We start from the raw sequence: 24,798 nt of genomic DNA, 5'->3' as shown, positions 1-24,798 counted from the left end.
TTAACGAGGAGGTTGGAGCTGTGCGTAGCCGCACAGTCGTGGGTGAACAAGGAGAACAGGAGAGGGCTGAGCACACAGCCCTGGGGGGTGCCTGTGTTGGTGATCAGTACAGATGAAGTGCGGTCACCGATTCTCACCACCTGTGGCCTCCCCGTCAGGAAGTGGAAGATCCACTTGCAGAGGGAGGTGCTTAGTCCCAGGTCCACAAGCTTGGAGACCAGTCTGGAGGGGATGATGGTGTTGAATGCAGAGCTGTAGTCAATGAACAGCATCCTCACATATGTATTCCCCTTGTCCAGGTGGGAGAGAGCGGTGTGCATGGTCAGAGCGATGGCATCGTCTGTAGACCTATTGGACCGGTATGCAAACTGCATAGGGTCCAGTGTGGGGGGCAGCGAGGAGCAGATGAATGATTTGACTAGCCGCTCGAAGCACTTCATGATGATAGAGGTCAGTGCTATTGGGCGATAGTCATTCAGACATGTGACCTTGGTGTTCTTGGGCACAGGGATGATGGTGGTCCTCTTGAAGCAGGTGGGGAGTACAGACAGGTTAAGGGAGAGGTTGAAGATGTCACTGAAGACCCCTGCCAGCTGGTCAGCGCAGCCCCTAAGGGCCCTACCTGATATGCCGTCTGGGCCAGGTGCCTTGCGAGGGTTGATCTTCTTAAAGCATAGCCTCACCTCAGCTACAGTTAGTGTAGGCACACCACTGGCTTGGCCTTCAGGTAGCTCCACTGCAGGGGGTTCACTGTCCCTCTCAAAGCGAGCGTAGAAGGAGTTCAGCTCGTCTGGCAGTAGGACAGAAGACTGGGTCTCATTGTAGCCTCTCCCTTTGTATTCTGTAATGGCTTTAAGTCCACTCCACATGCGCCTGGGGTCAGAGCCATGGTAGCTGGACTCCACCTTGGTCCTGTAGGCCCTTTTCGCTGCTTTGATGGCCTTCAGAAGGTCGTATCTGGCCTTCCTGTACTCATCAGGGTCCCCAGAATTAAAGGCGACAGTACGGGCTCTCAGCTTGGCCCGGACCGCGGCATCAACCCAGGGCTTCTGATTTGGGAAAGACCGGACAACCTTCTTGGGGACAACGTCATCAATGCAGTGCTGGATGTAGCTGGAGACAGTGTCTGAGTATTCGTTAATGTCCCCATCTGCTGCGTCCCTGAACATCAGCCAGTCAGTGGTGTCAAAGCAGTCCTGGAGGGTCGCCACACACTCGTCACTCCATAGGTGAACTGACCTCTCAACCGGTCTGACCTGTTTGAGCTTTTGTTCATATGCGGGGAGAAGAAGAATGGAGGTGTGATCAGCCTTCCCAAAGGCAGGGCGGGGGAGGGGTTTGTAACTGCCCTTGAATGTTGTATAACAATGGTCAAGGATCTGGTCTCCACGTGTGAAGAAGTCAATGTGCTGATAGTATTTGGGCAGGACTTTCTTCATGTTAGCTCTGTTGAAATCACCAACAACAATGAAGGCTGCCTCTGGGTGCACATTTTCCAGACCATTGATAATCCCATACAGTTCATCCAAAGCAGCGGCCTTGTCTACCTGGGGGGGGATGTAGACTGCACTCATGACGACCGCAGTGAATTCCCGAGGTAGATAGAAGGGTCTGATTTTTACAGTTAGCAGCTCAAGGACCGGAGAGCAGTGAGATGCTAATACCGCTACATCCGTAGCCCAGAGAGAGTTAACCATAACACAGACCCCTCCGCCCCTGCACTTCCCTGAGTCAGCTGTTCTGTCCTGGCGGTATATGGTGAATCCCGACGGGGTAACCGCTGCGTCGGAGATCTCCGGAGACAGCCAGGTCTCAACGAACGCCAGTACACAGCAGTTCCTGATGTCCCGTTGGAATTTGACACGAGCGTTAAGTTCATCCATTTTGTTGTCGATGGACTGAACGTTAGCTAGTAAGATGGTTGGAAGAGCAGGTTTGAAGCATCGTTTCCGAGTTCGAACAAGGACTCCAGCACGCCGGCCACGTTTCTTCTTTCTCCGTCTAGCGGGTAAACAGAACGGCGAAACAGCAAAGGGCCAGCTGCAGTCCGAGCTTGCACTCCGAGAAGTGGAATTAAAGTTCGTAAAATGATCCTTGCCAAGTGACAACTTAATGTCCAGAAGTGAAGTAGCAACAGCTCTTAGCATTGTTAGATGATGGAGTTTAGCTTCCACACTGCCTCTTATGTGTGACTCACACATTTAAGTTTGTTTCAGCTTGCGGGTATTTTCTCATTTCTGTATTTTCAGCAATTTTTTAAAATTAATTTCAGCTTTCAGCATTCCAACGATTTTCTGCAGGAAATGCATTTTCTAGTTTACATTGATTTTCTTTTATATAATTTTCTATAATGCTGCACACCATATACAGTATGCAGACGCCGCCTTCCAAGGGGGCCCCCAACAGACCAGCAAAAATCGATCTAAGAGATTGTGAAACTAAAGTTTCTGCTCCTATAAAAGCCACGTCTGTATGAAATCAACCTTGTTATTTGCGAGCTTCTGTTGAAATACTACACTACCCACAATTCTAAGCAAAACAACACTGATTTATATCTCTGATTGGTCAAACTCTCGGTTACCTTGGCGACGGTTACCGCCCCCGCGACCAAGGTTAAATGTTAGTTTGAGCAGGAAAAAAAATTAAACGTACATGTGCCAGTGGTGCTGAAAAACTAAAGATATCGGACAACAAAAGAAAAGTTGTATTCAGTCTACGAAAAGTGACCTCTTTCTCTGGCCCAGCATCTGTAGAGCTAACCCTACCATCAGAGGTGCGCCCGGTGAGCTGCATCGTTGTATTTATGATAAGTTCGGTTCAGTGTCAGACTCTGTTTCTTCTTTGCTTTGTTTAAATAATTCTAGTTGAGGGAATGTTTGAGCTGTTCTTCTTAAGTCAGCCCAGACAGCTGAAAATATACTGCGCCAATCAATTAAGCAGTGAAGTTGCCGTGCGTGAAAGGGCTGATACCAACGCAAAACGCAGTATAATTAGATATCATTTTCATCAAATAAGGTTGGATTATTTCGATGTTGAGCTGCCCTGTTAATGAAGCTGAAAGTGCACGTAATAAAATAATATACCATTGATGCAAACCAACAGGAATCCTTACTTTTTCTGCTCTATTATGTTTATGTTCTATGTGGGTAGGGCCCCATATTAGTTATTGGAACGGACCCCCAGATGCTTAAGGCCGCCCCCGACAGTATGTATACATACACATTTAAATTTTTCCGTTGCTCTTCTTCTACACTTCTATTAGCTACGCTAGCTTAGTTATAGAATCTTCAATTTTCATCCAAGGTCAAATCATATAATATGACAGTGTCAAACATCGGCCATTCTGTTAAACAATTAAAATGCTAAGTTCAATGATGGAATAAAAATCGATATGCTCAGTTTAATAATGGGTTGACACGACAACGCGAACGTTTGCTGATAACACACGCCCCCCGATAATTAACGTGAAGTGATCAACAATGGGAGAAGAATGCTGGAGCTAAAATGTAGGCTTCAAATGACGGGACAGAAGATAACTTGATCGACTATACACAATAAAGGCAAATTACTTCACACAGTGACAAGTGGTTGTGACCACTTTTGAGGAGTTTAGCTCTACCTTTGATAGTTAGAGATGAAGTGCAAACGTTAGCTGCGCTGCTGCATGCATCGAACATATGACATTCTAGTAACTTCATTCCATGCTGTGTGTTCAAATACTTCTTCATATTTGTTGTTTTTCCTCCCTTCAACGAAATATACTTTTTACACATCAACGCCTTTTTTTGGCGTTGATGTCCTTTTGTGATGTGAAATACAACCAAACTTTAGAACGCTTCTGCCTATTTGCCATGTTTGCTGCAGTCTGAATAAACTATAAAAGTTTGCGCGTGCGCAACGCCACAGAGAACCGTTAGCAGACTCGTTAAATAATTTGGCTGACGATTCCAAGGAATTTGAATTGTTTCACTGGGAACCGGTCCCTTGCTACGACACCAATTTATCCTAGTGAGCTATTCTCAGTGCTGGAAATTACTGTATTCAGTTACTGTGTAAAAATATAAGCCGTTTTCCAACTGGCAAGCGGTTGTCAGATTTAGCAAGTTTAAACAGCTGTAATTCAGTCCTATTTTGACATGTCAAGGTGATTGTGGTCTAGGGAAAAAACGTTATATAAAATGTAAAATGGCGGCCGCATCAATTCATCTGGTATCACAAGTTAACATGTGTCAGACACGGGATCGCCCCCTAGCGGTGTAGTGGGGTCTCGTCGTGTTAAAATAGAAATACTTAATTTATCATAAAGTTCGGGGCACCACCCTAATATTGGTTTAGGACATTAGGGAATCCTATATTTAACATGTAATAATCAGTCTCATCTTTAGGAATGAATTCGTTCTAAGTGTAGAGCCAATCGTAGCATCAGTGAACACGCACGTCAAAATATCTTTACAATGAATTTATTCAAGTAAGGTAAACAGATCTTATGAACAAGTTAGATTATGGGTTTGATATGAGTTATTGGTTTCAATGAACAGAATGAAATGGACTAACTTAAAGAAAGACAGAAATGGTAAGTCAATGATTACATCCTTACAAATCATAAACAGAGCTCACGCCAATGCCATGTCTAGGAGGAAAGAGCGTTAGCCATAGTTACGTTTGATCAGGGGTTGATCAATGAGGTTGAGGGCGGTGTGCCAAAGGTCCATTTGAAGAATCGGAAGTGAAAGCACGGCTGCGCTGCAATGTCGTGTGGCTGAATCTGCGGGATCTCAGTCAAGTCGCAATGATAATTGCGTTTTGGGTTCTTCTGTTGAAACGTCCAGATAGTGTCGCGATCACTATAAAGTTGAATCTCAGGAGAAGCTTGGGGACGTCCTTTGGAACGCCAATCCCGATGGCGTTCATGCCATGGTTGGTTTCGCTGGAGTCTGAGATTAATGGTCATCTCAGATATTTATACAGTTCAGAGTTCGAGGGAGGACCTGTCTGGGTCAGACGTTGATTGGGGGAAGCTGGGTTGTCAACTCTCCCCTCCTTCCTTCACACCTACCAAAGGTGTGATCTGGTCTCTGGCTGGTTCAAAAGATCATTCAAATATTGTTCTGGACATCTTGGTACAGTTACAAAATATAGTTGAATGGTTGTTTTATTATGAGAGCTTTGTGTAGATACCAAGAATGACATGGTTATCTTTCAGGAAGAAGGATTAGTTACTAGAATCAAGATTTCAGTGAGCACAACATTAAAACAAAGTAACAAACATGACACAAATATCCCTCTCATAATTCTCCACCTTGTACTCTCGTGGTAAAGGTGAAGTCTGAAGAACTTTCCTCAAAAGTTCTGATTAAGGTATGTTCTTTGTTCAACTGCCGCCAAAACGGATGCAAATGGTTTCTGGAGACGTGTTGTCTCAAGCAGGCCCTTTGAAGCTTGCAAGCTAGCAGGAGGGCTGAGATTGGGGAGGTCCCCCCCCATTTCTATGGTTCCTTTGCATCGGCATTTGGTGGGTAATCAGCATACTGAGGGTGTCACAAAGGCTGATTAGGTTTGTCTGATGTGATTGAATCACTCTTCAGGTGTGGCAAGATGTTGGCTCCGTGTGGTCTTGCTGACCTCACTACATCCCCCCGGATGTCAACTTTCATAGACCGTCGTCGGTGAAACTGTTGACATGAAGACAAGAGAAGAAAGACCACAGCAGCGTAACAGCATGTCACCCCCCCTCCCCAGACATTGGCATGGCTATGAGCGATTAAGCTATGACATGACATAGGGAAAAGGTTGAGAGAAAACAATTGAAACAAAAAGAGGCACTTGAAGTGGCTTACAATGGCCGTAGCTATTGAAGCTTTGTGACTATGGGTCTAGATGAGGGAAAAGTTGTCGGCTTTTCAATCTTTTTAAATCAAACTAGTTTCAATAAACTCATTTAGGTTATGGTTACACTTGACTGCCAAAGACGTACACAAATAAGCAAAAAAAGGTGCAAGGTAATAATAGTACATACTTTAACACAATTATAGTTACTAAGTAGCTTCTTGTAGTCAACTTAACTAAACCACATTGATGAACTGCATCTAACAATGTAACTTTAGTTTGGCAACCACTGTTTAAGACACAGTTAGCTGCGGGAATAGTCAATGCTTTTTCCGAAAAGCTATCGTGGCGGCATAATAGGTTACGTGTAGAAACTGCGTTGTTTAGTTGCTTCTAAACAAAAGTCCTTCAGGACTAAAGGCTCCTATGCTACTTTCCTTGAAGAGCTGGCCGAGGCAGATTACAACGTAAATGTCGGGGCCGCGGTGTTACTGAGCACGCGCGTACCTCCGGTCAAACCTAGCTGCTTCCTTTGAGCTAGCTGGTCCCACACACACACACACATTAAAAGCTTGGCCCTATTTTACAAAACAATTAAATACGCACACAGCCACTGTAGCCCAGGCACAGTGGTATTAAAAACATGATGCTACATATAGTTAGAGCTAGCTCTATTTTAACAGTTTGTTTCACAAAAGCTACGATTGCTCATTTCAATCTATCTTAGCCTCACACGGGTCACCATTATGTAGTGGGGTCTCGTCGTGTTAAAATAGAAATACTTAATTTATCATAAAGTTCGGGGCACCACCCTAATATTGGTTTAGGACATTAGGGAATCCTATATTTAACATGTAATAATCAGTGTCATCTTTAGGAATGAATTCGTTCTAAGTGTAGAGCCAATCGTAGCATCAGTGAACACGCACGTCAAAATATCTTTACAATGAATTTATTCAAGTAAGGTAAACAGATCTTATGAACAAGTTAGATTATGGGTTTGATATGAGTTATTGGTTTCAATGAACAGAATGAAATGGACTAACTTAAAGAAAGACAGAAATGGTAAGTCAATGATTACATCCTTACAAATCATAAACAGAGCTCACGCCAATGCCATGTCTAGGAGGAAAGAGCGTTAGCCATAGTTACGTTTGATCAGGGGTTGATCAATGAGGTTGAGGGCGGTGTGCCAAAGGTCCATTTGAAGAATCGGAAGTGAAAGCACGGCTGCGCTGCAATGTCGTGTGGCTGAATCTGCGGGATCTCAGTCAAGTCGCAATGATAATTGCGTTTTGGGTTCTTCTGTTGAAACGTCCAGATAGTGTCGCGATCACTATAAAGTTGAATCTCAGGAGAAGCTTGGGGACGTCCTTTGGAACGCCAATCCCGATGGCGTTCATGCCATGGTTGGTTTCGCTGGAGTCTGAGATTAATGGTCATCTCAGATATTTATACAGTTCAGAGTTCGAGGGAGGACCTGTCTGGGTCAGACGTTGATTGGGGGAAGCTGGGTTGTCAACTCTCCCCTCCTTCCTTCACACCTACCAAAGGTGTGATCTGGTCTCTGGCTGGTTCAAAAGATCATTCAAATATTGTTCTGGACATCTTGGTACAGTTACAAAATATAGTTGAATGGTTGTTTTATTATGAGAGCTTTGTGTAGATACCAAGAATGACATGGTTATCTTTCAGGAAGAAGGATTAGTTACTAGAATCAAGATTTCAGTGAGCACAACATTAAAACAAAGTAACAAACATGACACAAATATCCCTCTCATAATTCTCCACCTTGTACTCTCGTGGTAAAGGTGAAGTCTGAAGAACTTTCCTCAAAAGTTCTGATTAAGGTATGTTCTTTGTTCAACTGCCGCCAAAACGGATGCAAATGGTTTCTGGAGACGTGTTGTCTCAAGCAGGCCCTTTGAAGCTTGCAAGCTAGCAGGAGGGCTGAGATTGGGGAGGTCCCCCCCCATTTCTATGGTTCCTTTGCATCGGCATTTGGTGGGTAATCAGCATACTGAGGGTGTCACAAAGGCTGATTAGGTTTGTCTGATGTGATTGAATCACTCTTCAGGTGTGGCAAGATGTTGGCTCCGTGTGGTCTTGCTGACCTCACTACATCCCCCCGGATGTCAACTTTCATAGACCGTCGTCGGTGAAACTGTTGACATGAAGACAAGAGAAGAAAGACCACAGCAGCGTAACAGCATGTCACCCCCCCTCCCCAGACATTGGCATGGCTATGAGCGATTAAGCTATGACATGACATAGGGAAAAGGTTGAGAGAAAACAATTGAAACAAAAAGAGGCACTTGAAGTGGCTTACAATGGCCGTAGCTATTGAAGCTTTGTGACTATGGGTCTAGATGAGGGAAAAGTTGTCGGCTTTTCAATCTTTTTAAATCAAACTAGTTTCAATAAACTCATTTAGGTTATGGTTACACTTGACTGCCAAAGACGTACACAAATAAGCAAAAAAAGGTGCAAGGTAATAATAGTACATACTTTAACACAATTATAGTTACTAAGTAGCTTCTTGTAGTCAACTTAACTAAACCACATTGATGAACTGCATCTAACAATGTAACTTTAGTTTGGCAACCACTGTTTAAGACACAGTTAGCTGCGGGAATAGTCAATGCTTTTTCCGAAAAGCTATCGTGGCGGCATAATAGGTTACGTGTAGAAACTGCGTTGTTTAGTTGCTTCTAAACAAAAGTCCTTCAGGACTAAAGGCTCCTATGCTACTTTCCTTGAAGAGCTGGCCGAGGCAGATTACAACGTAAATGTCGGGGCCGCGGTGTTACTGAGCACGCGCGTACCTCCGGTCAAACCTAGCTGCTTCCTTTGAGCTAGCTGGTCCCACACACACACACACATTAAAAGCTTGGCCCTATTTTACAAAACAATTAAATACGCACACAGCCACTGTAGCCCAGGCACAGTGGTATTAAAAACATGATGCTACATATAGTTAGAGCTAGCTCTATTTTAACAGTTTGTTTCACAAAAGCTACGATTGCTCATTTCAATCTATCTTAGCCTCACACGGGTCACCATTATGTAGTGGGGTCTCGTCGTGTTAAAATAGAAATACTTAATTTATCATAAAGTTCGGGGCACCACCCTAATATTGGTTTAGGACATTAGGGAATCCTATATTTAACATGTAATAATCAGTGTCATCTTTAGGAATGAATTCGTTCTAAGTGTAGAGCCAATCGTAGCATCAGTGAACACGCACGTCAAAATATCTTTACAATGAATTTATTCAAGTAAGGTAAACAGATCTTATGAACAAGTTAGATTATGGGTTTGATATGAGTTATTGGTTTCAATGAACAGAATGAAATGGACTAACTTAAAGAAAGACAGAAATGGTAAGTCAATGATTACATCCTTACAAATCATAAACAGAGCTCACGCCAATGCCATGTCTAGGAGGAAAGAGCGTTAGCCATAGTTACGTTTGATCAGGGGTTGATCAATGAGGTTGAGGGCGGTGTGCCAAAGGTCCATTTGAAGAATCGGAAGTGAAAGCACGGCTGCGCTGCAATGTCGTGTGGCTGAATCTGCGGGATCTCAGTCAAGTCGCAATGATAATTGCGTTTTGGGTTCTTCTGTTGAAACGTCCAGATAGTGTCGCGATCACTATAAAGTTGAATCTCAGGAGAAGCTTGGGGACGTCCTTTGGAACGCCAATCCCGATGGCGTTCATGCCATGGTTGGTTTCGCTGGAGTCTGAGATTAATGGTCATCTCAGATATTTATACAGTTCAGAGTTCGAGGGAGGACCTGTCTGGGTCAGACGTTGATTGGGGGAAGCTGGGTTGTCAACTCTCCCCTCCTTCCTTCACACCTACCAAAGGTGTGATCTGGTCTCTGGCTGGTTCAAAAGATCATTCAAATATTGTTCTGGACATCTTGGTACAGTTACAAAATATAGTTGAATGGTTGTTTTATTATGAGAGCTTTGTGTAGATACCAAGAATGACATGGTTATCTTTCAGGAAGAAGGATTAGTTACTAGAATCAAGATTTCAGTGAGCACAACATTAAAACAAAGTAACAAACATGACACAAATATCCCTCTCATAATTCTCCACCTTGTACTCTCGTGGTAAAGGTGAAGTCTGAAGAACTTTCCTCAAAAGTTCTGATTAAGGTATGTTCTTTGTTCAACTGCCGCCAAAACGGATGCAAATGGTTTCTGGAGACGTGTTGTCTCAAGCAGGCCCTTTGAAGCTTGCAAGCTAGCAGGAGGGCTGAGATTGGGGAGGTCCCCCCCCATTTCTATGGTTCCTTTGCATCGGCATTTGGTGGGTAATCAGCATACTGAGGGTGTCACAAAGGCTGATTAGGTTTGTCTGATGTGATTGAATCACTCTTCAGGTGTGGCAAGATGTTGGCTCCGTGTGGTCTTGCTGACCTCACTACAGCGGTTAGATGACACAACCTTTGGTGGTCCTCTTTGGAACAGGGTCCCGAACACCTGTACCAAGTTTGATGTCAATTCAGCAATTATTTCCTGAGATATTACCTCACCTCCTGTTTTGGCGGCTTCATCGCCGACTTTGATCAGCTTTACCGGAAAAACTGTTTTGAAAATCAAAAGCCATGTGAATTTTTTTTGTTGCTTATTGCAGCGCCACCTAGAGGTGAAATGGCATTACCTATTGGACCTCTTTAGAACAGGGTCCCTCATCCTTATACCAAGTTTGGTGTCAATGCAGTAAAGAGGTGCTGATATGACCTCACTTCTTTTATGGTGGCTTCTTTGACGACTTTGATTGGCTGTTCCAGTCAAAAGGTTTAAAAAATCGCTTTTCCTTAACATTCAAAATGGCAGAGAATCTATATAACTGGGTATGACGTCATTGGACTCGTCTTAATCCAGGGAATACAATGATACCTCATTTTCGAAAATCAGACATGTGGTTCAAAAGTAAAGTGTGTAAATACACCTTCAACATTTGACCCATTGGTGGCGCTAGAGGGTTTGAAATGGAGACATGAAACTTGGTGAAATTTATGAGGGGACTGGCCCCAAAGAGTGTGCCAAATTTCACAACTTCTGACAATACGGTTCTAGGGGCTGCCATAGACTCCTATGGCAGAAGAAGATGTATAAATATAGCTGCAAGCAGCAATGTGGTGGCCAAGCAGGTCAGATGACCCAGAAGAAACTTTCGACATCTAGTGACTGCGGTTTACCTGGCTTTCTTTGCAGTGGCTTATAGTCTCGCTAAACAGAGAATCAGAGACATGACAAGCTTGTCAGCTTTGACTGGATTTGAACCTCTGACGTTGACGTTGCAAGGACACCAATTTATCCTAGTGAGCTATTCTCAGTGCTGGAAATCATATTTCAGTGACTACGTAAAAATATAAGGAATTTTTCCTGTGGCAAGCGGTTGTCAGATTTGTCCCAAGTTTAAACTGTTGTAATTCAGTCCTATTTTGATGTCAATGTGATTGTGGTCTGAAAATAATCTGTGTTTAAGTTGTTAAATATTTGATACATTTTGTAGCAGGAGTAGGACAAACGTTTTATTAATTAATTCAAAATGGCGGCATCAATTTGGCTGGTATCACAAGTTAACATGTGTCAGACATGGGATCGCCCCCCTAGAGGTTAGAGGACACATATCTGTAAAGCACCATAAATCTGACTCTTCTTGAGTATAGATTCCCTGAGATTGAAACATTATCATTACCATTATGATTATACTGTTAGACAGCTACTGTGGCATACCTGGCTTCACTAAACAGATAAACAAGTATCATGACATGCGTGAAGACTGTGGCTGGATTGAACCTATGACCTTGCACTTCAAAGGAACCCGTCTTATCCCAGTGAGCTATTCTTAATGCTAGGAATTACTGTGGTCAGCTACTGTATAAAAAAAAGTAAGCCGTTTCTCCTGTTGTCAGATTTGACCCAAGTATAAAAAGCTGTAATTCAGTCATATTTTGACAAATCAAGGTGATTGTAGTCTGAAAATGATTTGATTACATGTCCATGAAAATAGGAGCAACGGCGAACGAGGAGTTCAAAAAAGTATGTTTTTATGAAAATTCCAAATGGCCGACGCCCAAAATGGTGGACACGGGACAATGTGATATATTTCAACTTGGTATGCCACGTAGAATCAGAAGAGACCAATCTTGTGATTTATGACAAATCTGTTCAGAAGTTATGAGGCAAGAAATCGGATGCACTGGCTAGATGTAGATTCACTACATCTAAAAAGCACAATAAATCAGACTCTTCATGAGTATAAATCACCTGAGAATGAAACATTATCATGGCCATTATGATTATACTGCCCGACAGCTACTGTCGCATACCTGGCTTCACTGAACAGATAAACCAGTATCATGAAATGCCTGAGACTTTGGCTGGATTCGAACCTAAGACCTTGCACTTCAACGGAGCCCAACTTATCCCAGTGAGCCATTGTCAGCTCTGGGAATTGCTGTATACAGTTACTGAATAAAAAAAGGAAGCCGTTTCTCCTGTGGCACGCATGGTCAGATTTGGCCCAAGTTTAAACAGCTGTAATTCAGTCATATTTAACATGGCAAGGTGATTGTTGTCTGAAGATAATCTGTGCCAAATCTGGTGAATATTGGATACATTGTGTAGGAGTAAGGTAAAAAGGTTTATTCATTAATTCAAAATGGCGGCCTCATCAATTCGTCTGGTATCACGCTTTAAAATGCGTCAGACGCGGGATCTCCTAAGATATCACGAGACATAGGAATGACTTAACCTGTTTTCCGCGGGCCCGAAACACTGCCCCCTCCTCCCCCAATTACTACGCATTAAATATGAATGAATATCTTTTTTTGACTACATACAACATATCAGTTAACGACACTCGATTTCCATCTACATCTTCTGCTAAAGCAGTGAGCGTTGCAACAAGTTCTTCTGTCGCAATATTGTTGTTAGCATTACAGTAGCAACAAAGTTTATCTGTCCCCCCATCCCCCTCCCAATAGACTACTCTGCCTCTGATTGGCTGGTGTTCGTTACCTTCGTTGGCTGGGTTAGGTTTCGGTGGAATTACTGGGTTGTCAGTGTTAGAGGTAGCAACTCAGAAGCAGAATAGAGTTGGTTCTTACCCTCAATAGGGGTGGGGACCCACCTTGATGGGGGGACTGACAGATTCCATTCCCATTTGAATTTTGCAACAAAAAGAGCGTGATGACAAGTAAATGCTAATGCAATAGACAGGGGGCGCTGTTTAGCTACCACATTGAATCCCCATTTGAATAAAGAATCGAAAAGACCGTGTCAATATGAAATGCAATGCAATAATGTTCATTATTGTTAATGTTATTAACAGTCATTACAGTCATGTTATTAATGTTAATAACGTTCATTCAAATTTTTATTCAAAGTAATACAAACTGAATTACGGATTGCATTGTCCTTTGCACATTGAATTGCCATTTGACAACTGCTTTGCCATTTGAATTGCGGATTGCATTGTCACTTTGCGCATTGAATTGCCATTTGACAAATGCATTGCCATTTGAATAAAGAGTCTAATAAACTTCCATAAATATCAGAACTCAAAATATGCCCCTGCCAAACCATATACACTGCTTTTAAAGTCCAACAGAATTGCTTTCATTGCCAAATCTATTGTAATAACTACAAAGTAGCACCAAATGTTTGGTATGCCAGCATTAAAACAGGAGATTTTCTCAGGAGATTGAGAGCATTAGGCACGTGTGCACACGCACTGTGCGTGTGTGCATGTGTGCGTGCCCCATGTCCATGTGTGTGTGCTGATCTGGAGTCAGTTTGGTAGGATTTGGGCATAAATAATTATTTAATTTAAAATATAAATTTGTATTTAAAGATTAACTAACTAATTAATGTAATTTGCATGCAAAATAGGTCTACCCGAACCAGCAGACAAATAAATCAACCCGCGGCAACACTTCAAAAGTAGCCCAATTCCTCGGGAAAACCGCGGACCTGGCAACACTGGCTAGGGGTAAACTAAGGGCTAGGGGAAAGGGGTAAGGGAGTATTGGGATTCGGCCTTAAGGCCGATTTATACTTCTGTGTTTTTACGCACACGCACACGGGGAACGCCCTCTCCGTCAAGAAACACCCTCTCTGTGTCCTTTCCAAGCCCCACGCAGAGCTCTGCGTGCATCTCCTGATCTTCCTGACTATCCGTCTGTCCGTCCGTCATTTTACGGATACCCCTTGGCTGTGATTGGTCCGTATTAAGAACCGCTTGCGTCAGGGATGGGGGCGGGGTTGCCGTGACCACCAAGAGAACAGAATCCTTTGACCGCCATTGTTGTAAGTTTTTACAATTCATATTTCAGCTAAACAGTACATGTAACTCAGCATCTGAATTAAAATGTAACGAGAAATGGGCAGTGTAGTTGCTGAAAATGTGCTTATTTTATTGATGAAATGGTTAATTTGTAAATTTGCTCCGACTTTTCGATAACCTAGCTAGCATCGCAGTGCAGCGCCATCTACTGTTCTGGCGGTGAATTGCTTTCAGCACGCAGAGCCGTCGGAGTAGTATAAATTCAACCAATCCGTCCGACTCCGTGCGTGCATCTCTCCGTTAACGGAGACGCAGAAGTATAAATCGGCCTTTAGTCATAGTCTTTAGACGAAAATGCCTATTAGTTTTAGTCACATTGAGTCATTTTAATCCTTCTTAGTTTTAGTCTAGTTTTAGTCACATTTAATAGCCATATTAAACTCCTTTTTTCCCCTTCTCAGTAGGGATGTGCATATCCATCACTGAGGATGATGCAATACACATCTCGATTCACTGCCAACTAAGGCTGTCCCCAACTAAGGTTTTCTTTGGTCGACCTAGACTCGACTAAAACGTCTGAAAATCGACTAATCGAACTTTGAAACGTTTTTTTTTTCACACAAAAAAGAACGTACACACATTTTCGCGATCTGACTCAATGGCTGCTGGACATTGCATATTCAGCCGCTAACAGCCTACTACTAATAAGACTCGTATCACCAGTCCTGTTGTAACCGAATGCCGATGGTATTTAGTATCTCTTACAATGTACTACAAATTACTAATATTGTTTGTTTAACATGCAAATCATCAGAGCGCGCTTATCACTGCCTGAAAACTTGCAGCATGCGAACTTACGTAGAAGCTGAGTGGGGAACGGTGCAACAGAGAAAGATTTTGTCTTGGCCGGAGAGGATAATGTCATTAGATTTGGATGTGATTCTTATAATAGGCATATTCATTTTTCAACCCAGCGCGTTAGCATGAGCGAAGCAGGGGTAGGCCAACTTACGTTTTTCAGGTGGAAGGTTACATCAAATTCGACGTCGAACTATGAAAAATCAACCGTCGTTGGCGGAGTTTGCATTCAACGTTTGAGTGACCCGGTACTTTGTAAATCTACTTTAATGAAATGTTGCCATACCAGAGATTTCTTTGCCATTTTAACTAATAACACCGACAAAGTAGGCTATGGAGTTTGTAGTTCTGCAGCCAATTGTGCTCGTGCTGTGTGCTAAATACCAAACCAAAACAAAGTGCAGATTAGAGTTGCTTTATTTGTCTTAAATAATATAATCTACAATTTCTGAAGAACATTTTGTTAATTCAGCAATGATGACACAAGCGGGAATCACATCTCACACTGCCATACGGCAGCTCGACTAAAAAGATCTTAGTCAAACAAGAGCATACCGGAAAATCGACTCGTCGACTGAGTGGGGACAGCCCTACTGCCAACGATCCGATACATTAAAGATGCATAAAAGAAACTACTAATGCGATACAATACGATTCACCCCTATTGCGATGCAGTGCGATTTGACAATATGTGATTCAATGAGATGCGATGCAAACTTTACGTTTACGTTTAGTAATTTAGCAGACGCTCTTATCTAGAGCGACTTACAGTACATACAGGGACATTCTCCCTGAGGTAAGTAAGGTGAAGTGCCTTGCCTAAGGACAGTCATTTGGCAGAGCCGGGAACCGAACCAACAACCTTCTGATTAATAGCCCGACTCCCTAACCGCTCAGCCATCTGACCCCATAGCAGCACGGCATATCTTGCCAATTGCATGGGTTGATAACACTCGCCCACACACGCCTCCAACTCGCGCGAAACTTGGCCGAGAGACTTGACGAGAATCGGCTACCGACAGCAGTAGAGATGAGAGCTCGCTTAAGAAACAGAGGATGAATCTATCTAAATCAGTGTTTCACAAACTTTCTTTCAGGGGACCCATATTTTAAAAGTCACAAGCCTTCACGACCCAAGCCAATAGACATTATTCGTAAATCACTAAATATAGGTGGATTTGACTATTATTGAACAATAATGAGGATATTTTATTGTTATTTCAGAACTTTAGGTCTTCTGCCATTTGTTAATAAGCTATCTCAGACTGAGTGATCACTTCTCTCTGAACAATTGAACCAGTAATATTTAAAGAAGGTTGCCAATATAAGTGCCTAATTGGACATTAAATGTAGGCTTAAAAAAAATAAACACAGCCAATTTATTCTTATTTTCAACATTCAATTGAACCAGCAATATTGGAACAAAATATTACATAATTACAAAAAGATTTAAAAAAATACAAAACATGTATCATTTCAACATTGCTAATGGGATAGGTGGGCCTGTCTGCGTTTTTGTAGTGCGTTTCAATCCGTGGCGCAGGAGGAGTGCAACACGCATATCAGGCGCAGCATTCAGTCTGTTTCTGTGCTTCGTCTTCATTTTTGTGAGCACAGAAAATCGCAAATTGCACATGTATGTGGTAGTGAAAGGAATAAGCATAGAAATACTGGCCCTACTGAGGACAGGATATTCCGATTTAAATGTTATCCAGAATGATAATAAGGATAGCGTCAGTGCGATCGCAGCTGAGCTGCAACAACTCGGGTTCTTCTGCAGGACTAAGCGTCAACTCAAGCAAAGCCTCAGGACTCTCAAATTCGAAGGGTTTTTGCATCCACCTTTTATCATTCAGAATGGCATACCTCTGTTGGAAAATAGCGATCAAAGTTCTCAATAAGCGCAACGAGATGAGTTTGAATAAGCGCAGACGGCTGGTCTTTCAAATAGGGGAAGCTAATTTTCGGCCTAAATCATATATATTTAACATACATTTTCTAGTTCACTGGCTAGTTCACCCCTACGACACTAGCCTAGCCTACTGTATGTATGAATGAATGAATGAAGGAACGATCAATTAAACAATATTAAACTCGAAGAAAATGTGGGAATCAGGTTAAACTGAAACAAGGCATGTGGTGTATGAAATGTATGATGAAATGTACTAGCAACATCGCCAAGCAAATACCAAGAAATAGGTTGCAGCAGTTTGTCTTTCGACTACACTTACAGAATCGGCGATGGGACTGAGCTTGAATAGCTTTGGTGACTTTTTATAGTACAAAATTACTGTCAATCAAAAGGAGATGCAGTCTTTCGACAGACCCTCCATCATCACGCGGAAGCCCAGCCCACTCCTCCATTCACCCCCACCTGAGCGTCCATGGGCGGGACATAATCTCAGCATTCATCCAATGACCGTATAGTTTCGAAGCACTGAAAAAAACAGTTCAAAGCAGCCCCATTGAAGTCCATGGAAGCTGAGCTTCAACAGGGAAATGCACTGTGGCGCTACGGGAAAGTATGAGAAGGAAATCAGTCAGTCGACCTGCTAATATATGTAGCTGATTCTGAATGAACTCGTCTTCGATATGAACATGTTCTAACGCATTTAAAATGTTAACACAATAGTAAATATTTGACCACTAATTTGTTTAAGAAATCACCACTTGCAGAGATGCAGATCAGCGACCCCTAAAAAATCTCTTGCGACCCAGTCTTTGGGAAACAATGATCTAAATATAAAATTATTGGGGGGAAAAAAGTATTGTGACTTCGTCAACCACCAACATTTGTCTCGTCTCGTTAACGAAAGTTATAATATATTTAGTCAAAGTTTTTACTTTCAAAGATCCGTTTTCGACACGTCTTAGTCTCGTTTTAGTCATGGGAAAAAGGTTGTTAACGAAAAATTTTCGTCATAGTTTTCGTCGACGAAATTAACACTGTTCTGGATATTCGGCAGCGTTGCCAACTCAAACTAGCACACGACATCAACGTCATCGTTTTCAGCCACTCCCTCTGTTGCTGATTGGACCAGTAAAAATGTGTTAGGAAAAAAACGGCTACTGAAACGAGTACTGAAGGAAAATTAAAATTAAACGGAAGTACGTAGGAGGGCGGAGCCAGGCTAGTGGGGTCCTGCTCGCGGAGTGGAATTTTGCTTGCCCACTGAATTTTCTGCTTGCGCAGCTGACTTCTGGTCCCTCGAGTCTTCATGACTTTTGATAATTTGGGAAAAGCTGTCAATCAAGTTAAGTTTTTGTTGAAAGTGACTAATCATAAGAGGGTTACTGCCTCCATAGGTTTCTGCCCCCAAATTGCTAAAAGTCATTTAGAAATTTGTGCGCGAATACTTGTATCTTGCGATTGAAAAGTTAATATGTGCTCATGTTTAAGAATATATACGCTTGCGACTTTTGACACATCTGACACCGTAAAAACAACACACAAGTACAGTCAAATCTATGTTTCTTGGATATATCTTGTAGCAAGGATTTAGAACCGTGTTTCTCAACTGGTGTGTCGCGACCATAAACTGTAAAAACAAAGGACGACATGTCTCCTCTTCCTCCCACTGTACAAAAATGAAGCCAAAATATCCCGGATACGGGTGCTGCCATCTTGCACTGGTGATGTCATTTGGAGCCAGAGTGGTGGTGAGCTGTTGTGGAGTAGGGCTGTGCCAATACATTGATTTAATGCATAATTGCGATTCTCTGCTTCACAACATTGGATCGATAGATCTTTTATCGGGGATGCATCGGATGATGACGCGAGAACGCATCTGATTTCCCCTCTTGTCGTCTCTCCTCTTTGGTCATACAGTTACATGCCACCTACCAGCCAAACAACAAGCATCTACAAGAATGTATCTTGTTGTTACTAACCTAACAATGAATATATGGTCACCATTTAATTAAAAGTATATTTTACATTGTTAATGTTATTAACATGAATCCTAATGCAAATCTCCCCTATGTCAGGCTCTAGTGCAGGTGCTGGCAGCGGGGAATTCCATGTGTACAGACACCTCCGCCGACGAGAGTACCAAAGACAAGACTTCCTGGACAAGATGACTGAAAAGGTTGATAATTAAGTCTCTCAACCAATGTTGTGACCAAAAGAGAAAAGCGTTAATCTTTTTTTAATACTTGCAGATGCAATTCTAGAATATACATGTTTTCTATGCATTGTCTTATGCAGCAAAGAAAGGATTTGGATTATCTAGACAAGGTTGAGGAAAACAAACTGGCAGCTGATGAGAGGACAGCCAAACGCAGGAAGAAGAGGTAGGCGCAAAAGCCTTTCAAAAGATGGATGGTCGGAAGGGTTTCCATCATACTGTTCTCTGACCGTGGATTTGCGTTGTTTTTTGTTTTCACAAGGGAAAAGCTGAAGCAGAAGAAACTAATGACAAAGAAATCAAAGCTGGCATCTACCCAAGATGAAGGTATAACAACATCTGTTAAGTGTGGAAGATTTTTTCTTTAATGGAGTTAATATGCATTGTTCAGTCAGCTTTGTGGGGAGAGAGTAACCTTAGACAAGAAGTAGGATTTAGGAACAATAAATAGATCACAGACATGAAAATGGTTTGCTGCAATTTCTATCTGAGGCATTAAGTTCAAAGAGCAGATTTTTATATTAAACACATAAATAAGAAACATCAGCTGGTATACAGAAAGGCATGCAAAAAAAACGGGACCAGAGGTGGAAAGTAACAAAATACATTTACTCACGTTACTGTAGAGTAGTTTTGTTGTGTATTTTGTATTTTTCAAGTTGTTTTTAAAATCGGTAATTTAAAATGTACTTGATTACAATTTGAGTGAAGTATTGTATTTCACTACATTACAAATCCCATACGTTGCATGAGTAAAAAAAAAAAAACGACTACAAACGATTATTTTAGTAATCGATTAATCTGTTGATTCTTTTTTCGAATAATCGATGAATCGGATTTAAAAAAAGCATTAGTTTCCAACCCTTTATTCAAAAACAGAACTGACAGTGCAAATTCACAGTCAAAACATCTTCAGAATGTGCACAAACAGGCACACAATTTTGAAAAAGTTATTAATATTAGCGTGGATTTAATGCTATTTTCAGAGATGAGCAATTTATTTGAGTTTTATTTATAACATTTTTGAAAATTGAAAGGTTGTGGAAGTAGGCCAGACTTTATTAGAATAATCTGGTGTATATGTAAGATCTTTTGACACAATTTAGAAAAAAGTTTAGATTTGCGAGGATTAAGCTATTTTCAAAGATTAGTGATTTTCTATCATTTTATTTGAAACTTAATTGAAAAAAGTAAAGGCTGTGAAGTATACCAGACATTGTTAAGATACTCTGGTGTCTGTCTGAGGTTTTATATTCATAAAAATATTATAAAAGTCAACATTTTTCAAAATGGTATGGGTAGTTTTCACCCGGTCCCTAGCGCGACGCTGCAAAGTAGCATCTTCCGAATGTGAGACGAATGTCGAATATGAAACTAACTTCACCTCTGTCAATTAACACACCTTTTCAACGTATTTAGTGTGAAATGCTCCCACACCTTGGATGACTTGGGTTCTACTGATTTCTCACGCCGACAGAACAACGTTACTCAACAACGTCTTTCCGATGGTATTTCTTCTACCTCCGCGTTTGCTCCGCGTTCAACTAAACTTTTTTAAATACTCAAACATCTCCGCGACTTATTGAGTGGTGTAATAATCGCGCGGCACAACGAATCGATAATGAAATTAGTTGCCAATGCTTTTAATAATCGATTTTAATCGATTTGTTATTGCAGCCCTAGAAGAAATTATGTTTCTCCAGGTCACCTAGTACTGGCGGTACGGCCAAAACCCCGGTTTTATGTAGCTCGAGTTGCTACAGCCAGCAGGTAACGCAGCCTGGCAGCTGCAGTGCTACACTCGGGGGTATGAACATGATGAAGGCTAATGAACATGCCCCCAGAGTGTAGCTCTGTAGCTGCCTGGCTGTGTTAGCTGTTGGCTGTAGCAATTTTACAAGTTAGAAGTTAATTTGACGTGTTTTATTATTTGACATTAAGCGCCCAGCCTGCCATCAGAGTATTTGGCTTTTTTTTCTGAAATGTCCCTGATACAGAGATTTTTTTTATATTTTGGCCATTTATGGAGTCAAACACTTGATTTGGCCTTGATGTGCTTATTAACTGTTGTTTGTGAAGAAAAGAAGGATGGCCCTCAGAACTAACAATGTATGGTACTTTCAGAGAGGGCCTAATGTATTCAAAAAACATATACTTTAACAGTAATATGTTATAATTTTATTATATTAATTAATAATTTGACAATCTGAAAACAATGTTTATGAAATAAACCCTTCAATCGTGCGTATTCAGTTAAATGAAAAGATCCAGTTGTCACCCCATCAGAATTTTGCTGCCTCAGTTTTTGGGAGGAAAATGCTATGCAGCTAGCTCTGTGATTGGTGGTCCAGTTATGAATTTACTGAGGGCCGCTTAATAGAAATTCAATGAAAGACTAATTTCCATTGACAGTAAAATTGACCAATCATATCTTCCTTCTAAATGGGTGGGTTTTGTTATCGCTAACTTAATGACAAGTTCCGCCCGCTGTGGGAAGGGAGAAAGGCGATCACAAGCTAATAAACTAGCTAACGTCAGCTTGTTCATTCACTTCACAAGTGAAGCCGCGACTAACGTTCCCACTAATGAGAAGGACATTGTTTCACATTTGTTGTACGCCATTTTCAAGGTTAACTTGTAATGAGAAGTTGGAGTTAATCGGCAAAGGAAGACCTACTCCAGAACTTAATTTTGTGCAGAGAACCAAAGCTTTTGAGAGCCTATATGTTATAGTGTTGTGCAGAATTACAATCTGTCGGCTAGCTATATTTACCAACGCAACGTCATTATGCACAATTACCGTAAATAGTGCCGCCAGGGCTTGCTCAAATAGTGCTTATTGACCAACACAATTTCATGTAGCCCTTAATGCTGTGTGCGCGCTGTATCGTGTTTTTTTTCTCCACAAGTAATTTGGGTCAGAGGGCCGAGGTGTAGGAGTCACAGTTCCCTACTGCTTTCAATTGATAGTTTGAAAACGTTTTATGGGATGTTCTGTACTAAAATTGCACAATTGCACATTATATAGGGTTACACTATAAGGGTATTACATGTAATGTAACATGTTTTATGTTGTTACTGCATTTGAATAGATTTCTATTTTTTTTTATAGATTTTTCTTTAATTAAAAACAAAATCGTTTTGGATTTATGATCCTTTGTCCTATTTTCACTACATGGGAGAGATCTCCCCCCCCCCCCCGCCGCCCGTTTGACAGTTTTTAATTATTTTTGCTGTTACTAAGTAACTTTTACTTTAAGTACATTTTAAATGAACTACTTATTACCTTTACTTCAGTAATTTTTCAGATAGGTAATTTTACTTGAGTAATATTTCCTCAAAGTATTGGTACTTTTACTTGAGTACAATATTTTAGTACTTTTTACACCTCTGCACAGGACTCAGTCCTGACAGCTTTCTTCATTGTCTAGGACAGGACATGGGGAAAACACATTGGATAAAAAGGACATGCCTACGAAACTGTAACACAATGATTATTGTAACTTAGTACCAATGTTTTTTCCTTGTTGGCAGAAACTGAGAATAATTCCTCCAGCAGTGAGGAAGATGTCCAGGAGAAAGAGACTGAAGATGATGCAGAGGCACCCAGCTTCGTCATGGGGATGCGGTGACCTTTCTGTTCCCAGTTATGTGACAGGAGCCAGGATAAAATGAGATGCAATACAGGTCCCGGTATAAATATTCTAAAATGTGAACTTCCTTCCCCCCTTGAGGAAATCTCAGATCTAACAAGATTGAATCCGTCACTACAGCAGTCAGGAGTTATTCTTTCCTTGGAATGCAAGAAATAATGCATTTTAATGGACATTACTTTAACCATTTTGAAACTAAATTAGCATAAATTATGATACGTTTTTTTTCTTTCATCTAAATTGATGTCCATCATTGATTGTATACAGTAAGTCAACACCCCTAAGAAAAAGAGTATGTTTCATTGTCTTTATATTTTTCTTAATTTCTCACAATTTTATTCTAGATTGTGTGTGTGTGTATATTCTTTTTGATAAACTTATTGTGGAGAAAAGAAAATGCATAGAATTTTTGGTTGTCTTAAGATGGTTTTGGATGAATGTAGGAATATGAATTGATTGGTGGGACGTAACATATAAATTGAATACAGTGGCTTCAAAAAATATTTGTACCCCTTCACTTTTAGCACATTTGATTGAGTTGTATATGTAATTGTAAATGAATGAAATTGGTGTTTTTAGAATTTTGTGAAACCATAAACCTTAAACGATCCATAGTTTACAAAAGTAGTCAGAAGCTTGGCTGTGGTCAGGATAAGAATAAAGACATGAAGTCCAAAGAACAGTCTGATGTCTATCCAAATACAGAGAGGTCATTATAGAAAACCTGCTCCAGACTGCACCTCAGACTGGGGCAATGGTTCACCTTGCAGCATGACAATGACCTGAAGCACACAGCCAAGACATTGCTGGAATGGCTTCAGTACACGTCTGACTGTTAATGAATGTGTCAGCTAAAGGCCAGACTTAAAGATGCTGTAAAGCAAATTCCATGATTTGCTTCTCGGTACATTATATACGTGTGAAATTAGTTGCTGGAAGCATGTGCAAAGCGCGAGAACATCGCACTGAAAAGTGGAGTTAGGCTGTGAACAGTTTTTAATCCTTTTTCAGCTCAGGTTTTGTATATGCGGGGAAAAACCCAACCTATCTGTCACAGCCACCTATCTACGTCAGATCACAGACGGTGTATACAGTGCCCTCCAAAAGTATTGGAACAGTGAGGCCAATTCCTTTATTTTTGCTGTAGACTGAAAACATTTGGGCTTGACATCAAACGATGAATGTGAAACCAGAGATCAACGTTTCAGCTTTTATTTCCAGGTATTTACATCAGGATCTGATGCACAAATTAGAAAATATCACCTTTTTGTTCGAACCCACCCATTTGTCACGTGAGCAAAAGTATTGGAACATGTGACTGACAGGTGTGTTTTGTTGCCCAGGTGTGTCCTATTACATACATTATTCAATCAATAAATACCACTGAATGTCTACACTCAGGTTCAGATTGGGTAAGATAGGTTTTGTCTATGCAGACTGTATTCAGAGGTGAAAACAACATGAAAACCAGAGCGCTGTCTTTGGGTGAAAAACAAGCAATTGTGAGTCTTAGAGAAGATGGAAAATCAATCAGAGCCATTGCAGAAACATTGGCCATAGCCAGTACAACCATTTGGAATGTCCTGAAGAAGAAGAAAACTACTGGTGTACTAAGTAACAGACGTCGAACAGGTAGACCAAGGAAAACATCAGCAGTTGATGACAGAAACATTGTGAGAGCTGTAAAGAAAGACCCTAAAACAACTGTTAGTGAGATCAGCAACAAACTCCAGATGGCAGGAGTGAAGGTATCACTATCTACTGTTCGCAGAAGACTTCATGAACAAAAGTACAAGGGCTACACCAGAAGATGCAAACCACTCATTAGCAAGAAGAATAGGAAGGCCAGGCTGGAATTTGCCAAAAAGTACAGAGATGAACCTCAAAAATTCTGGGACAAAGTTTTATGGACTGATGAGACAAAGATTAACTTTTACCAAAGTGATGGAAAGGCTAAAGTTTGGAGAAAGAAAGGAACTGCTCATGATCCCAAACACACAAGCTCATCTGTGAAACACGGTG

General features: G+C 41.3%; 1 protein-coding gene across 1 annotated transcript in view; it reads left to right on the top strand.

Moving 5' to 3' along the window:
* prkrip1 (PRKR interacting protein 1) overlaps nucleotides 1-23,453 on the top strand; it is a 31,164-nt gene extending 7,711 nt beyond the window's left edge. Inside the window, exons 3-6 of the mRNA XM_047050895.1 lie at nucleotides 18,984-19,084; nucleotides 19,204-19,289; nucleotides 19,386-19,450; nucleotides 22,658-23,453. Of these exons, the coding sequence (XP_046906851.1) occupies nucleotides 18,984-19,084; nucleotides 19,204-19,289; nucleotides 19,386-19,450; nucleotides 22,658-22,755 (350 nt within the window). The 3' untranslated portion in view covers nucleotides 22,756-23,453. The remainder of the gene's footprint in view (nucleotides 1-18,983; nucleotides 19,085-19,203; nucleotides 19,290-19,385; nucleotides 19,451-22,657) is intronic.
* The last annotated feature ends 1,345 nt before the right edge of the window (nucleotides 23,454-24,798 follow it).

Source organism: Hypomesus transpacificus, unplaced genomic scaffold (assembly GCF_021917145.1).
Source record: "Hypomesus transpacificus isolate Combined female unplaced genomic scaffold, fHypTra1 scaffold_130, whole genome shotgun sequence".
Classification (NCBI taxonomy): Eukaryota; Metazoa; Chordata; class Actinopteri; order Osmeriformes; family Osmeridae; genus Hypomesus; species Hypomesus transpacificus.
Note: the sequence above shows the minus strand (reverse complement) of the source record. Positions and strands in the feature narration are given on the sequence as shown.